Below are 17,374 nucleotides of genomic sequence, written 5' to 3' on the forward strand. Positions count from 1 at the left end.
GGATGCATAAATAATTGGTCGGAGGGACTGCCCAAGGGGAGGGTCAGTTTCATCTGAGACCCTTTTCACAGTGTTTGGTTTCTTTTTTCTGAGTGTATGCATTACTTTTTTAGCTAGAAAATAAAATTAATTTTAGAGTTCTTTGATAAGCTTGTCAAGGACATGTTTTCAATAAAGAAACCCTAGAACAACATTTACATTGTATCACTTCAGTAAAAGAATACACACAGAGGGGCGCCTGGGTGGCTCAGTGGGTTAAGCCGCTGCCTTCAGCTCAGGTCATGATCTCGGGGTCCTGGGATCGAGTCCCACATCGGGCTCTCTGCTCAGCGGAGAGCCTGCTTCCCTTCCTCTCTCTCTGCCTGCCTCTCTTGTGATTTCTCTCTGTCAAATAAATAAATCTTTAAAAAAAAAAAAAAGAATACACACAGAGTTGCCTAGGTGGCTAAGTATGTTAAGCATCTGCCTTAGGCTCAGGTCATGATCTCAAGGTCCTGGGATCAAGTCCCACAAAGGGCTCCCCACAGTGCGGGGGAGTCTGCTTCTCCCTCTGCCTGCTGCTCCCCCTGCGTGTGATCCCCCCTCTGTCAAATACACAAATAAAATCTAAACACACACACACACACACACACACACAAATGGATGCCCCCCCCAGAAGAGGAGGACAGCAACGGGATTATTTTAACATAAGTGAAAATATTCCTGGATAAATCATTAGTTTAAAATCTTACCGTCGAAAAGTAGTGTATTGTAAGAAGAAAGTGCACATCTATTTCAAGCAAAGCAACTGACATAAAAATATGGACATATTTAATTGTCTCCTTTTCTAATTTATACACACTTTGGTTCATTCCACTACCACACCATTGTACCATGAGAATGTTTATTTCACAAGTGATTTTTTTAATCCTGTAGCCACAATCCCCCCATATTTTTACATCATTTTTTCTATACTTTTTAAATATGAGATACAGAATTTGTTGGAGGTTAAAAGGGACAGACACATTCTTTCTGCTGAATAAGGTATCATATTTAACTTAAAGATTATTATTAACCTTTTGGATAGCGAGAATTTGAAGCTGCTGGGAGTCACGTGTATTTGTAGGTCCCAAAGTAGCCCTGAGGTCTAACTAGGAAAATAGCTTATAAAATTCACCTCAAAATAAAAACCTATGAAATGTGCACAGTTCTATCCAGAGTCAACGTTTTTATAACATCCATTTTCAGAAACGACCATGAAAAAAAGCCTCACGTTCAGGAAACAGCCTCTATATCGAGATGGCCTAACTTGCAATCAGACAGCCCGTGCTCAAGTCTGTCCAGTCCTCCCAGTATTAAAAACACCCATCCTCGGGTGCTCTAGAAAACGCCAGGTGGGGCAATGATCTGAACAAAGGGAATTCCAGGGAGAGCTGTTTCTGTTCATCTGACCAGGGGACCCCATTCCCATTCCTCAGGATGTCCCCAAGGCTCCCAAGGCTTATGGGGTCCTTATATAGTTAGCATCCAGTTTTCCAAAGTTGTACAGTTCCAAACCAGCTTCTAGAATGTCTGCTCAAAAACTGGCATTACAGTATTTCAGTGTAGTCCCTCAGAACGTTATCATCCGGTCAACACAGGTCACTGCTCTCCCCGGAATGTCCAGCTTCATTTTTGTTTCTCGCCTACATTTCCTTCTAAAACAAGACAAAGGTGTAACAGGCGGATGAATCAATTTCTCTCAAAACTCCAACTGTGTCTGCTTTCGTTAGACTACCTAATACTTGGGCAGACTTGGGAAGATCCTAGTGCTTCCTCAGGGAAAGATGTTGATGATTCTACAGCTAACCTGGCACCAAATTTCAAGAAACTCAGTCCCCACCCCCTGGCCACCACGGAATGGCTGGTGAAGCTTGGGGACAAGCAGAGTCGTCCCCGCTTCCGGCTTCCGCCTCTCAATGCAAAGGGTGAATGTCAAAGGCAAAGAGATGTCCCAGATCTGCTACTGGACATGGCCAAGGAGCTCCTGCAGGAGGAGTCTGGGCAACACTCCCTCGCAGTAAGATCTAGGATGTGACACACTGGTTGGGTTGTGTGTCCCTTGGATGAAGGGTTTCCAGTGAGTCTCAAGCCGTCCACCGAAGCAGGTCACCTCTGATGCTCCCTGGGAGCCATAGCAGAGGCCACCTTGGCGAGCACAATGCCTGGTCTCCCTCCAGTTCACCTGTGTGCACTCCCGCGCGCGTGGGCACGCTCGCACCTTAGCATGCACTGTCCACTCTGGCACGGCTGGTGACCGAGGGCCATCGGAGCCCTGCAGGGGCCGCGCCTGCCACAGAAGTCCTGTATCAGACTGGCTCACAGTGAGGAGACTGTGTGCATAGCACGGGCATTCAACAGAGTCACTCGGAAATTAGCGGAATCAGTTCAGGTAGTGGTGGGTTTGTGTTTTTGGTTGTTTTTTTTTTTTAATTCTGCCCCCCCCCAAAAAAAAACAACCTCCAGAAGAATTTTTTTAGCCTCTTCTTTTAAATGTTAATGAAGAAACGTGTGAATTCAAGGTCCCAGAAATGAACAGCTGACTCCAGAGTCACCCAGACAAGTTTAAACGCACAGAGGTGTGAACCGGAGAACGCAGCCATCAGCCTTTTAGGAAGAACTGTTCTACCTTCTCTGCCGGTAGTAGCCTCCCACTGGGATTATCCACCCGGTGCCAGTTGCTGCGGTGGACCCTCGGCCTTCCCTCCTCTACAGCAAGGTGGTCCGGGAACCGAGGACCCTACAGCCAGGGGCCTCAGCCTGAGTAAAGGCCACAGCCGGTAGAGCCTCCAGTTCCCCTCATGGGCCATAAAGAGCCCCGAGCAAATACTGGGGTACCGAGAACAATGTCATCACTTAAAAGCTTGTGACCAGCAGCTTTACACGGTTCATGATGGATGTCCAGAGCCCAGGGAGGGGGGGGGGGGGGCCGTGTGTGGCACGAGACCAGGAAAGGGGCGAGCAGGGCTCAGCAGGTGCACCCAGGGAAAGAGAACAGCGGACTTGCATCAGGCCTGGACTCCTGGCGCAGCGCAAACGGAGAAAGGAGACGACGGTCTGTTCTCCAGCTTTGTCACCGGGACGAGGGGGGCTGGCAGGACTCTTGCCAGAGGCTGCAAGAGACAAACCAGGTCCACTTCTTCCTCTTGGCTCCTTTACTGAACTCTCGGTGGCGGTGGGCCCTTTCCTCACGACTTGCTACTGCAGATTCCTCCCTAAGGATGACAGGCTTTGCATCCCTTTCGGGACTGAGGGCTGGCCCCACCTCGTGGGATTCTGCTTCACGCACAGCCGTCTGGCTCCCACTCAGACGCTGGACCGCCAGAGACCTGCTCGCCCCCTACCGCATGAGAGCAAGCGGGCAGAGGCGGTCCGCACCCGCGTGCCCCGTGTTCCGGCTGCAGCACCCATCTCTCCGTCCCTCTCCCCGGAATGAGCCTGGTGTCCTGGGAGGGCTCGAAGCTGAGACGAGGGGCTGTGACTCCCGCTCATCACGTCGGTCGCTGAGGTTCGCAGTGTGGCCCGGAGCCTGCCGGGAGGGGCCTCGGAGACAGGAAGGAAGGTCCGTGATGTTCTGGGCTATTTCTCGAGGCAGCCGAAGACACGGCGAGTTTATGCTGTGAACGCTGAGGTCATCCCAGACGAAGCTCTCCCAGCAATTCCCTCCTCCTGCCCAACGGGGAGCCCAGTGGCCAGGCTGACCCCGGAGCACTGGAGTCCCTTAAGTCAGGACAAGAACCTGCCACTGTCACCCCACCCACCCTGGTGGCAGAGGGGGAGGGGCCAGTTCTAGAGGTAAAATGGGAGGCTGGCCATCTGTGTTAACCCAGCCACCACCACTGAACATACCGGCAGAATCTGTCTTAAATACAAGGGTTCGCACCCACAAGAGGTAACTGAGAGGGGCTGAGGTGACCTCCCGTCCACCCCAGAACTGTCCCAGCTGCCAAAGTCCCGCGTCTCCAGGAACCAGGAAATCCCAACTGAGGGAGATGGCGGACATCTCCCTGGAAGACAGCAGCATTGACATCATCCTGGAACTATTTCTGCCGTCTAGTGTAATCATAATTCACTCGAAAGTATTAAAACATACTTCATCTTTTCCTCTAGCTACATTTATATATAAATCCCTGAGAAGGTACCTGTCAACTTGAGATTCACTATTTACAGGTGATAAACACCAGGGGGCAAGCAGACCCCGGGTCCCCCCGCTCCCTCGGGGACAGCAGAGCGGTGCTTCCTCTGTCAGGAAAGCAAACTCAGTCTGCCTCCCTCAGATGGGCAACAAGGGCGGGGGCGCGGGGGGCTGGCTCAGTCGGTTGAGCATCCGATTCTTGGTTTCGGCTCGGGTCGTGGTCTCATGGGTTGTGGGATGGAGCCCCACCGTCGGACTCCTGGCTCAGCAGCAGGGAGTCTGCGTGAGAGAGTCTCCCCCCCTGTCCCTCCTCTTCTCGCTCTCAAAATAAATAAATAAATAAACCTATCTTAAGGGGAGCGGGGGAAGGCTTGAGTGAGAGCTGTGCCGAAATTCTAAGACCATCCACACAGAAGCTGGTGAAACCTGTCCCTCGTTCACTGGGTCAGTGGAGGTCTTTCTGCAATTCAGCAGGGACACCGAACTGCCTCTCATGATCGCCTTGCTTTTCTGCCCTTTCTTAGACCTCAGAGTGGTGGGGCCAGGGAGGGTCAGAGCTGTTGGCCAAAGCTGCGGAAGAAAACAGGCAGAAGAGGCAAGCAAGGAAGAGAGCAGGCAAGGGGGAAGGCAGGGAACCAACGTGGCGACAGAGCTGAGTGGACATGCGGAAAGAAGGAGGAGGTGACCGCCCATCACTGCCCCTGCCCCCGACCACCACGGGAAGCGAGGCGGCAAACGGTGACCCCCTTAGTGAGAAAATGCAGCCAGCCATTCAAAGCAGTGAAAATACATGAACCAGACAATGATGTCAACGGATGCGGGACCAGACTGTTGGGGAGACTAGGTGCGTTTCTCTTCCCCTCGGGGACAGCCCTCATCTCATCCAAGGGGACTTGGCCAATCCCAACTCTTCTTGGTCACTAGGATGACCTGCAGCCACCCAGTATCGGTTGCTACAAGCAGGTCCAGACCTCTATGCCATTCTGGAAAGAGGAAGGAGCTCACTTAAATCTGACCTTGAGAGCTGCATTATCATCACCCTTGACCATCAGGCTGGGGCTGCCCAACAGCCCGTTAATTGAGGTATCTTGAGAGATAAGTGTGAGACCCCAGATAAGCTCAATGTCTCTCCGTGACAACTGGGAGGGACTAGGGAGAGGCTAGCGCCATCCCTGCCCACATCACGAGATGGGTGCTCAAGTCCCAGCCCAGCCTAGGAGCACGATCTGACATGCAAATCCAGGCTTGTAAGAAACAGCTTCCCAATCGGTCTCTACGCTTTGAAATCTATGGTTCCCGTGTAGGATAATCTCTAAATAAAGTGCTCAGTAGTGCATTTGTGACCGACACTCTACAACCCAGACCGCCAGAGATTCATTAGAATTTCTCAGTGCTTTGGAGATAAAAAAAAAAGTATGGACAGAAACTCGCACGGAGAGCTCAGGGCCCAGGGCAAATCCCATACGTGCTCTGCCCAGGTACCCGCATCTTGGAAATTCTACAAAGTCTGCATGAGGAGAAACTGAACATCACAGACAGTCATCAAAGGAAAAATAAAAGTAATTCCACACCAGGGACTCTTTGGAATTGAGGCTGGAAGAGGGAGCCATCCAGCCCACTCCAGGAGAATTTGCCTAAAACAAGTTTGCTTAATATTCCTGTTCCTCTGGCCCCTCCCCCTTTCCAACAGATTGTATCACTCTGGGGCCTTATTCTTTTGCATCTTTTTTTATATTTATATCTGAATTCAATTTATCTGAAAGCACAGAGGACTTAATTTTGTACTTCTGGCAAAAACTGATTACATTTGCCCCTGTTATTAAATAACAGATTCGCTTGTATCTATTTTTGAATATGTTAAAGGCTTTGCATCCAGCTTATCTAAAGTCCCTTGCTTAAGATACTTAGTTCTAGCAATAAGCACATGCTTCTCTGTGCATGGTTTCATACTTTGACAACAGGTTTTTCTTCGTTATTATTACCGTCTAAGTAAGAGTGCTATAAAATAAGATACCAGGACATCTAACTCTCCTGTCTCATGTCATCATTTTGCTGGAAAAGGAAAAGCCTCCATCAGATAGAAACAAATGTTCAGAATCACTTCATCAAATCAGTAAGAACATATAAAGCTCATGCATGCCTACAATGAGAAGGAAAGACAAACAGAAGAAAGGGGAGACTTCCACGAATTCCATATGAAATCACAGAGATATCACAAATAATTATTGCCAGAAACAGTATGCTAAACAAAGGGTCTTCCGGTAAATGTATTAAAACCGTCTTAAATACAAACAGCCCAACACCAGTAAAATGCTGCAAATTTGATCGTAATTAAAAAATACAAAATTATTCAGACCATGTGATAAACTGATCTTCTAAATTTTTCAAGCGAGGTTCAAAAGGTAGGCTCTGGGGCAGAGTTGCCGGCCAGGTGTACTGATGTCTTGGGGAACTGGTTTTAGGCTAATCGACTGGTGCCCTGCCCCATCACTCAACGGTGCAGCCTGAACAAACACAGAGCGCGCTCCGGCCCCGGCTGGGGACATGCAGGGAGGAGCCGCGCTTCGGGAGGGGTGAGGGCAGGAGGGCGGCGAGTCCGCATCCTTCTCCGAGAGCGGAGCCACGCTGCCTCCTCCCCCACCTCACAGGCTTGGGCCCTCACGTCCTTTTCCTCCAGGAGGGCGCCCGCTTCTCCTTCTGCGCCGCGGCCGCCCGCTGCTTCTCGGCCTCCTCCGCCTTCCGCTTTTCCTCCTTGGCCTCCTTGTAGCGCCACTTGGGGAGCTGCAGGTGGGCGCTGTCCTTGGTGCTGCCCTTGGCGGAGGCGCGCTCGGGCTGGAAGGTGGGCGCGGGCGCCTTGCTGATGCGCACGCGGGGGATGACCACGCCGGGCCGCACGCTGCTCCTTCTCAGCAGCTGCAGGGGCAGGAGGCTGGCCCTCCGCGGGGCCCCTGGCAGCTGCGGGGCTGGGAGACTGGCCTGCGGGGCCCCCTCTCTGGAGACCCCCGCAGCCTGCGAGGTCCTGAACGGCTGCTCGGAGCCCTCTATCTTGTCACTCTCCCGGGCGTGCACGGCCCGGCTCCCGCGAGCCTCGAGGATCTCCTGCACCGCCAGCCGCCTTTTCCCCACACAGGGGGGGCTCTCGGGGCACACAGTCTGGCAGACGATGGCCACGGCGGGGCTGTACAGGCTCGTGGTCATCCTGACCATGTGGTCCAGGACGCCCCCATCCTGCAGGCCCTGGCGTGAGCGGGAGGTCAGAGCGGACCGCACAAGCTCCGTGAGCCTCTGCAAGCAGTTTTTGGAGCCCGTGGGCTTCAGAGTGGCCTCCGGGGGCAGCGGCAGCTCCGGTCTGTACTTTTCCCCAAACTGCTCCGGGCAGGGTCGCTCCATCAGCCTCTGGATGAGGCGGACGGCCTCCAACCGGCCCGTGTAAGCGGCCCACTCCTGGGGTGACATCCCACGGCGGGGGTCCCTGGCATGGACGTCTGCCCCTGAAAAAAATGCAAACACACACAGTCATGGGCGAAGGCGACAAGAACTTTCCTGGCCAATGGCAGGAAACGGAAGAGGGAAATGGATCAAAGGTAAAACTTCCGAAACCTAGTGCCAGACGACCTGAGGCTGTGCCCCATGGACGAATGAGCGTCTGACCGGGAACTACTTGCCTGCACTATCATTACTACACAAACCACTGAAATGCTCTGTTGAAGGGCTTACCTTTCCTAAACAAAACTGCCCGAACACAGTCCCTACATCCTGGAATTTTTAAAGAAATAAGATTTCATGGCTTCCCAGCAATGGAGAGATGACTCAACAGCAAAGGTGCCTCATGAAGACTTCAGTGGTGCTACCAGAATGTTCTAGAATACTAAAGGGAATGATCACTTGCAAAGCATTTGGCGTCCCCTTTACTTATCATCTCGCATTTTCCTCATAGATCTCATGGGAGGAAGGTGAGGGTCCCTATTTTGCAAGAAATGTGTGGTCCCTTCACTTCTTGTACTCGGTGGTTAGTTAGTAGGTCCGCAGTCTATCCTTTACCAGACCGTGGGATTCTCCAGGGCAGAGCACACTTTTTCCTCGTTTTTGTTTCCTCGACACAACTCATCCTGGCTGGTAGGAGGTGTGCACTGAGGGATGGTAGTCACACGGCCCAAGGGACCTACCTGAGGCCTCAAAGCTGGTAACAGAAGTTCTCAGCCCTGCACACTTCCCGCTATCCTGCAGGGAAGACCGCTTCCTCTTGGACAGTTAGCTGTCTGTGTCAATGTGGCCATACTATAGTACCCAGGGATTTAAACACCCATCTAGGTGTAGTCAGCATCCACAATCAGTGGACCGAGTCAGGGAAATTACCTTCAATAACGTGGGTGGGCCTCATCCAATCAGTTGAAGGCCTTCATACCAAAAGTTAAAGATTTGGGGAGAAAAAAGAATTCAGCCTCAAGACTGCAGCATTAACTCCTGTCCAAGTTTCCAGCCTAATGGCCTACTCCCGCTAATTTTGGGCTCTCCAACCGCCAAAATCACGTGAGCCCATTCTTTAAAATAAATCTCTTAAATGTATATTTCTTATTGGTTCTGTGTCTCTAGAGAACCCTGCTTCCTACACCCTCGGTCCTCCTTACACTAGTCACTTCCTTAATAAATCTCCCTCACACCACACACCACCCCCTCCTAATACTGCAAATTTAAACTTCAACTCAACTTGATGAAATGTTCATAAATTTCAGTGTGGTACTGTAAGAGAAATTAATAAGGAATTGCTGTTCAATTAATCTTGGTCCAATCTTAGCCCCATACACAGTTAAAAATCATTCAGGATTTCAGGTCCCATTAGTCATACTTTCCCGGGCAAAGCAATGTGGAGAAAGAAGTAGGGCAATTATCTAGTCTGTGAGCTCCCCGGGGACCAGGACTGGCAGAAGCTTCAGCATTTATATCCCACGCAGACCCAGGTGTCTGACACGCGGCTTCGGCTCAGTGTGTGCTCAATGGAGGTGAGGAGGGCTCCCCAGCCTCCCTGCCCCTGCACCCCCCCAGTGCCCCCCACCGTCGCCCGGCCCGGGCAGGCCCAGCCCACCTGAGATCGCCTCATAATGCTCGTCACTCTGGGGCACGTTGAAAAAATAGGCATATTAAAAGAGTGGTAATTATTTGGAACTGGAAATCGGGATGGAACTCATTAGCCAGAGTACAATTTATAAACTGACAAAAATGAAAAGGGGGCAGTAAAAATGTCACCGCAAAAAATAGATGACACATTAAACCTTAATTAATTGCATGTCACTCAAAAAGGTACAAACTGCAAAATTAAAATCTTAATGAACACGGCTGCAGAGAGCCATTTCTCAAAAGCTAATGGAAAACCAAAGGAACAGCTATCCAAAGGGTAGCACGTGTCCTGTTTCCTCCTCGGGCCTTTTCCAGAGGATCCTGGAAACCACACACATTCTGAAGAACAAGGCCAGGCTGACGGGGGTGCGGCCCAGGACGTGAGTCATGCTGTAATCTGGGGACCCACTAACGGCCTGGACTGGACGCCATGATTAAATCAGGGAAGACCAGCACCCGTGATCGACACTCAATACAGAAACCTTTTGGAGAACACGGAGATCTGTGACAGGCCAGCGTATGCATCTCCTGCCCGTGGACTGTGGGCCTCCTCACCCCCGACCCAAGGCTGTTCTGCCCAGAGCTCCGGCCACACAGAACAAAACTTGGGGTCCTGCCCAGGGATCCGTCTGCCGCCACGCTGAATGCTGTGAGCTGTCCACACAAAGTCCTCTGTTTTCCTCAAGGCCGCAACATACTCAGTTCTAGGTGACGCATCATGACTGCTATAAACCGCGGTTTTGCCACCCCGAGACTACTGATGTTTGGGGCCATATCGTTCTGTGATGTGGGGGCTCTCCTGTGCCTTGGTAAGACTTCTGACGGCAGCCCCTGTGCCTACCCGGTAGATGCCAGTGGGATTCCACAGTTGTGACAGGCCAGAATGTCCCTAGACATTGCCAAATGTTCGTGGGGGGGCGGGGGGCAACACACGCCCCCAGCTGAGAATTACCGATCTAACCCCGTAACCGCAATCCCTTTCCCCACTCCCTTCGCCTCCCTTACAGCTGGTCCGTGAGCCCCAAAGAAAAGGCTTTTGAACCCTGATAAAAGCGACCAGGCGGTTGGTGGTGCTGCTTCCTGTCTGAAGCCTGGAGTTCCAGTGACCAAGCTGCAGGGGGCCCATTCTGACCAGCTGGGTGGACAGAAAAAGGAACGTAGTTCTGGGATGTCCTCACGGAGTTCAGGGCAGCTCCGTGACTGCCCACCGCAAGGCTTCTGGTGAGGTGAGAAAAACAGGCTTGTTTTCTTTCAGCCACTGTCAAGTCAGGACGTCTGCGATGGGAAGCAGAAAGCTTTCCAAAGGTGCTAAAGAAAAACAAGCTGCCTTCTGTCATTCCCGCTCAGAGGTGTCCCCCTGAGAGTTGCGGCTGGGTGGTGGGACCAGCAGTAGGCAGGCAGAGCCCGGGCTGCGTCCTTTCCTTTCCTGTTTCTCTGCCAGCCCCCCATGTTCTCTACCCTTCGAAGCCCAGCTCTGGCCCCCTTCCACCAAGAGGCCTTTCTGGTCACACGGGACCCCTGTGGACCAGTCCCTGCGGTCTCCTCCTGTGCCAGCCCGGCCTGTGTCTTGGGGACTTGGGGCATAATTGAGGAAATGAATCAGGACACAGGGTCTCAGGAAAGAGACCCGATCTGGAGGGCGGGAAGGACAGAACAAGCGCTTCCAGCCTGCCCCACCCCCAAAGGCATTTCCAAGATACCCTGTACTTGGTCTTGTGGAGGGTGTCAGCAGGGCCGACCCCCGGCTGCCCGAGGGACCCCTTCCCTCTCTTTCACGTGGCTTCCTGGCTCACCTTCCAGAAAAACTACCTGCCCCCACGCCCTCGTGTCAAGGTTTGCTTTCGGGCCAGCAAAATGTCCAAGCTAAGCCTCGGGAACACGGAACACCTGACTCTTAGCCTTTCCGCCACATGATCACTGGAGACTACCCCAACTCGGCCAATTCTCAGGTCACAGGAAATCCATGTTTTCCTGATCAACAGAAAGAAACCTCTGCAGTGATATCAAATCACCTGGCTTTCCGGAAGCACATAGTCGGGACTGGCACGACCGTGGGGCCGGCAACGGGGCTGCCTCTCCCTCGTTAAAGAAGCCGCGACACCTCCTGGAGGGCTGCCTTGTTGCCCGGAATGACGGGCAGAGGCGAGCATCTTGTCTGCCCGTGTCTGCTTCCCAAACGCCGCGGCAGTCACACCCTTCAGGGATAAAAGCCGGTTCCCTAAGCGAGTCTAGCGCCAGCCAACCTCCACTGAGCTCTGCTTCCCTTCACAGAAAACCACAGCCTTGTTATGCCTTCTCAGAACCACTTATTTAAATAGACCTGTCACTCGGGGATTAAGTATTCCACGGAATTCACAAGAACCCGCAGCCCCACTTGCGATGCTTATCAGCGGGGCTGACATTATTCCTCGGGAAACCAAAAACCAAAGAGCCCATACATCAGCTTTTCAGAACCTGGTTACAGTTTTAGGAAAATCTAACGTTTTGATCATTCTGACGTTATTTCGTTCTGCCTGACAAGGTAAGATGAGATGACGACACGTGTCTGGATGTTACGACCGACTGGAAAATCCAAACAGTTGAGGGGACGCCCAATTCAATCATCCATCATTTCTCAACGGAAACGAGTCTTACCGAACATAATGAAGTTGCAACTTGGAAATCCAGCTGAGGGACAGAAATACTCCCAAGTACAGAGTGATGCTTGCACTTGAAAACACAAGGATGGGCTACGCCCTCTACCCTGACCACTCACACACAATCCTGCTTGTGCCTTCTGCTTCTGGAATGACCACAGGGTGCCCTTCTGTGATCGGCTCTCATGGAACCCTCCCCAGCCGCACACAAACGCACATTCTGTTGAAATGTCAACCCAAAGAAATACTCTGGCATTCGTATCTTTAAAGGTTTCTGTTTTTCTAAATGCTGACATATTAAAGGTAAATAACAAGACTTAAAAATACTTGTGCCAATTTTTTAATATCCCAACAAGGATCCTTCATGCTGTCTGTCCACCCAAGCCAGGAGGGACTTCGATCACACAGGTTTCTGTTTTTTCTTTAAAACATACATGCAGGGCACCTGGGTGGCTCAGTGGGTTAAAGCCTCTGCCTTTGGCTTCGGTCATGGTCCCAGGGTCCTGGAATCAAGCCCGGCATCAGACTCTCTGCTCAGCAAGGAGCCTGCTTTCTCCTCTCTCTCTCTCTCTCTCTCTCTCTCTCTCTCTGCCTGCCTCTCTGCCTGCTTGTGATCTCTCTCTGTCAAATAAATAAATAAATCTTTAAAAAAATTTTAAAAATAAAACATACATGCACATCTACTGTAAAAGAAAAACGTCCTGTGTTTTCCTGGGGAAAGGAAGCGTCGGCCACCTTAGTAAGAGCAGGAAATTTAAATCTTTAGAAGTTAAACCACCACAATCTTAGAGGGCCACTCAAAAACTCCCCAAGAAGATTTTTACTTTAAGAGGAATATAGACAAAACTGGAAAGAGGAAATGCTTGTAAGAGGGAAATGATGCTCCTTTCAGGTTTTCTATCCTTTCCCAATTCGTCACATCGGTGGTTCTCAACGGGAGAGGACTTCGTCCCCACTCCCACCCCAAGGGGCACTTGGCAGCGTCTGGAGACATGTTTGGTTGTCACGACCAGGGCTGCCGAGCATTCTGCAATTCCCAGGACAGCCCCCCACTGCCAAGAAGTCCCCAGGACCAGACAGATGTCAACAGTGCCGACGCTCAGAAACCCCGAGCAATAAGCGTCTCGCCCTCAGCAGGAAAGTTTAAGTGTGCTATCCTGAGGCTGCCCACCCAGGGGAAGAACCATACCACTGCTTTTCAGTCATGGAACAAATAATTAGCGCACAAATCCCCCGGAAACAATAATGACAACCGGCGCAGACCGAAGGCCTGCGTGCGCCCCAGTGCTGTGAAGGGGGGGGTCTTCCGTCCCCATCAAGCCCTCCCGCCGCAGCCACCGGCACCTGCCTCACTTCCCAGAAGGGGAAACGGAGGCCCCTGGCGTTGGGAGACTGGCCCCGGTACAGAGCGGATAGATGAGAGGGGCTGGACCCCGAAACCGGCGCTCCTGGCTTCCAAGTTCATCTTCCTGACCATTCTGCTCTGACAACGAACAGTTCAAGGATGCTGCACCAGGGTCTGCATGCCTGTGGATTGTTCTAGATTTTGATGCGGCAGGGCGGGGCTCAGGGGGAGGGAACAGGAGAGGGAGAGCAGTACATAAAACCCAAGGCCAAATTCATTATCCATGACCGAGGGGGAAGAACACAAGGCTGGCAGTAGGCGCACCGCCCTGACGCGGGCCCCAAGACCCCAAGTGTGCTTCTGCGGTCCCGTCAGCACTCAGCAGACGCCCAAACCTCCACCCGACCCGGGAGAGCAGCAGACGCCCGAACCTCCAACCCGTCAGCGCTCAGCAGACGCCCGAACCTCCACCCGACCCGGGAGAGCAGCAGAGTGACAGCAAAACCCGAGCAGTTTCCAGTCATGGGAAGGCAACTGACCTACAAACAAAAGGGTTTGTCCAAAGTTCACATGAACTCATCAGGAAAAATGCAGTGATATGATTGACACCATAAGTTCTTGGTTAAAAACCAAGGGCACCTGGGCGGCTCAGTCATTAAGCCTCTGCCTTCAGCTCAGGTCATGATCCTGGGTCCTGGGATCAAGTCCCGCGTGGGGCTCCTTGCTCAGTGGGGAGTCTGCTTCCTGCTTCTCCCTGTGCCCCTCCCCTTTCCCCCGCCCCTACACTTGTGCTCTCTCTCTTCTGCTCACTCTCTCTCTCAAATAAATAAATAAAACCTAAAAAAAAAAAGGAAATTACTAGGAAAAGAAAGTATCTGAGAGGAAGGTAAACTGTAAGAGAGAGTCTTAACCATAGAGAACACACTGAGGCTGCTGGAGGGAGGTGGGGGGGGGAATGGGCTAGATGGGGGAGGGGCATTCAGGAGGGCACTCGGTGTGACGAGCACTGGCTGTCGTATGTAAGTTTGAAATCACTACGTTCCACTCCTGGGACTAATACTACACTACATGTTAACTAAGTGGAATTTAAATAAAAACCTAAAACATTAAAAAAAATCAATCATTTGATCAATCATCGTTATAATCAATATAATAAATATAATATACATATACAATCATATAACTCAATTATAACTAGCTCCGAAGTAGTAAATGCAGACGAAGCTTCCCCCAAACACAAAACCATCATGAACACCATTTAGTTAGGAAGAACCACCTCTTGTTGCTATAGGACAGGCAAGGCCTCAACTTGGCGGAAACCATTATCTTGCCTTTAAAAAATGAAAACTGTCAGAGTCAAAAGCACCATCAATGGGATTAAATCTAATTACGCTTTTTTTTTTTTAAATTTCCGTGCAAGTTTTCTTCTTTGAAGCCTGTCGTCACTTCCTAAAGCACTTAGACGGACGTGGGAGAAAAGAAAGCCAAGCAAGCTGGAGATCCTACAACCCCACTGTGATCACCAGGAAAATGCCAGACAGGCGGGGCACACCAGATACGAGCCAGTATGGAGACCATCAGGTCAGGAGCGATGAGGGGAGACGGAGCCACTGTCCCCGGCCACAGGACACGGCGGATACAGGACAATTCCATGTGGGAGCCTGGATGGGATCCCGGCACAGAAAGGGGGACAGCGATAGCCACATGGGCGCAATCCGAGTAAAGCCCGGAGTTTGGAAACAGCGACGACGGAGGGCCGTGCGGGACTCTGCTATTTCTGTCGCTTTCCATACATCTAAATTCGTCCCAAATAAGAGTTTCCTCTAAAAAAAAAAAAAGCAGCAGCAAGTCGTCTAAAGCAGGGTCACACCTCATCCTGGGGGGTGGGAGGGAAGTCAGGACTTCCAGGGCACAGATAGGGGGCGGGGGGCTCGGAGAAGGAAGCACTCCCTCTGGGACGACCAGGTCTCAAAGCGCAAGGCGGGGGTGCCCGCTGACCCAAAGCTGCCACCTAAGAACTTTCCGCTCGGTGACATGTCCCCGACACGTCACACACCTCAGCATGTGACTCCAACCACCCACAAGTGGGGATGTGGGATGGCTACTGGGCCCACCGTCAGCGGGAGAGCCTGCACTGGGAGCCGAGGCCTGAATACACGTTTCCAAGGGCAAACACGGGCAGGAGGAAGCTAGGGCTGAGGGTAGGGCTGATCAGGGAGCAAAGGGGGTTTCCGACAGAGCGACCAGCACTGGGACCTCCCTCCCACGGGTGTGCTCTCCTTCCCGCCCTTTCCCTCCGCTGGGTACAGCCACACCCGTCAAAGACACGATTCTCTGTCGCACCCACTAGGCTTCGTCCCCACGGAAGTGATTCATCCCAGTCCACGATCTCCAAGGGAGCAAGATCGGCATTTCCCGAGACCCCCGGGACGCCCCCTCCCCAGGGTGGGCGGGCACAGACCTGCTAGCATCAGGGCTCGGATGCACTCCGTCCGGCCCTGCATGGCGGCTTTCATCAGGGCCGTGAACCCGAACGCGTTCCTCCTCTCAAGATCGAGGCCAGGAAAATAGTTCAGCAAGTAGTTGGTGACAGTGGCGTGCCCTGCGAAGAGAGTCACAAACGTTTACTGCCACAGTCCGGGGGGGGGGGGGGTGCCGTGCGTGGACCTCCGGGACCAGGCCACCCCCTCAGCCGCAGGAAGTAATTCTCACGGCGCCGGGAAACGGCAAGACACAGCGCAACGCCGGTTCGTTCCCGTTCTCTGCCCCCCCTCCCCCGCAGGGCACCAGGGAGCTCAGCTGTCCTTCTGACTGGTAAGGAGGGACCGTGGGGAGCCAGCGGAGGGTGGGGACGCAGGCGGGAGCGGAGCGAGCCTGCAGGGACACCGGCTGATCAGGGGACCGAAAGGTCCTGGAGGCTGTCGGCGGTCAGCTCCCAGCGGGAGGTACCAGGGCGAGCAGATGCCCGACTGAACAGGAACCTCGGAGCCATTTCTCAGCGCTCCCTCGGAGAAGGTCGTCATCACCGCACGGGATAGGCGAATTCATGCTGTCATCCGCTGTTACCACTCCGATGCGTCTGTCTGTCTGTCTCTGTCACACACATGCACGCGCAGGCAGGAGGCAGGAACGTGGGGGATGTTGCTACCCCGACCCACCGGGCCCTGCCCTTCTCTGAGCTGCCTCCCCACCCTGGCCCTGCTGGCCTCAGGTACCAGGTCCTGGCGAGTGAGAGCAGTCCGCACTGGGGAGGGGCTGGGTGCCCAGTCTCCTTCCTCACACGCTGGGGATCCAGCCCTCTGAAATGCTCCCCACCCCGCTCCTCCCAGGGCACACGTGTTCCTGGGGAACCCCCCAGTCAGCTGCAGGCTGGGGCCTCACGGACACTCACAGACAGTGCTCTCTGTCGGGAAATGAGCTTCACCGCCCCCCGCCCCCGGAGGCCTCCCGGCCATCCTGATGCCAGAGCCATGAGGCCCCTTCCGCGGGGGACTGAACCAAAATCGGGGCGCGGACCCTTCTAGAACTGTCATCTGCTTACCATGAACCTCAGCCCGTCTCCTGAACTCGCGGTAAAAATTAAAAGGTGGGGGCGCCTGGTTGGCTCAGTGGGTTAAAGCCTCTGCCTTCAGCTCAGGTCATGATCCCAGGGTCCTGGGATCAAGTCCCGCATGGGGCTCTCTGCTCCGTGGGGAGCCTGCTTCCTCCTCTCTCTCTGCCTGCCTCTCTGCCTACTTGTGATCTCTGTCTGTCAAATAAATAAATAAAATCTTAAAAAAAAAATTAAAAGGTGAACCATGAAGCCTTCCAAGCGCGAAACCCTGACTATCAGGACCTCTCCCGACACAAGCCACACCCATGGGTGTGACCCTCCAGGACGGGACTCGGACGTTCCCACCAGCAGCTGGCGCTGACTCGGGCACTCACTGGGCCCTCCTCCGTCATCCAAGCTGCCAGGGTGGGGAAGATGCCAGCTGCCTGCTGTGGGGGAGGGCAGGGGGGGGTCCTTTGATCGCAGTTAGGCTCGTCACCCAGCTAAATGCTCTGCAGCACCTGTCAGATTTAGAGCAAAACGAACTGCAATTCGGAGCCATTTCTTTTCAAATGTGAAAGCGAGTCCGTCGT

The 17,374-nt window shown here is 52.8% G+C and overlaps 1 protein-coding gene across 1 annotated transcript in view; it reads right to left on the bottom strand.

Moving 5' to 3' along the window:
* Positions 1–619: 619 nt before the first annotated feature.
* ANKRD33B (ankyrin repeat domain 33B) overlaps positions 620–17,374 on the bottom strand; it is a 77,217-nt gene continuing 60,462 nt past the window's right edge. Inside the window, exons 3-4 of the mRNA XM_046000302.1 lie at positions 15,711–15,851; positions 620–7,644 (exon numbers count right to left, since the gene is read on the bottom strand). Coding sequence (XP_045856258.1) covers positions 6,812–7,644; positions 15,711–15,851 — 974 coding nt within the window. The 3' untranslated portion in view covers positions 620–6,811. The remainder of the gene's footprint in view (positions 7,645–15,710; positions 15,852–17,374) is intronic.

This window comes from Meles meles, chromosome 3 (genome assembly GCF_922984935.1).
Source record: "Meles meles chromosome 3, mMelMel3.1 paternal haplotype, whole genome shotgun sequence".
Taxonomy (NCBI): Eukaryota; Metazoa; Chordata; class Mammalia; order Carnivora; family Mustelidae; genus Meles; species Meles meles.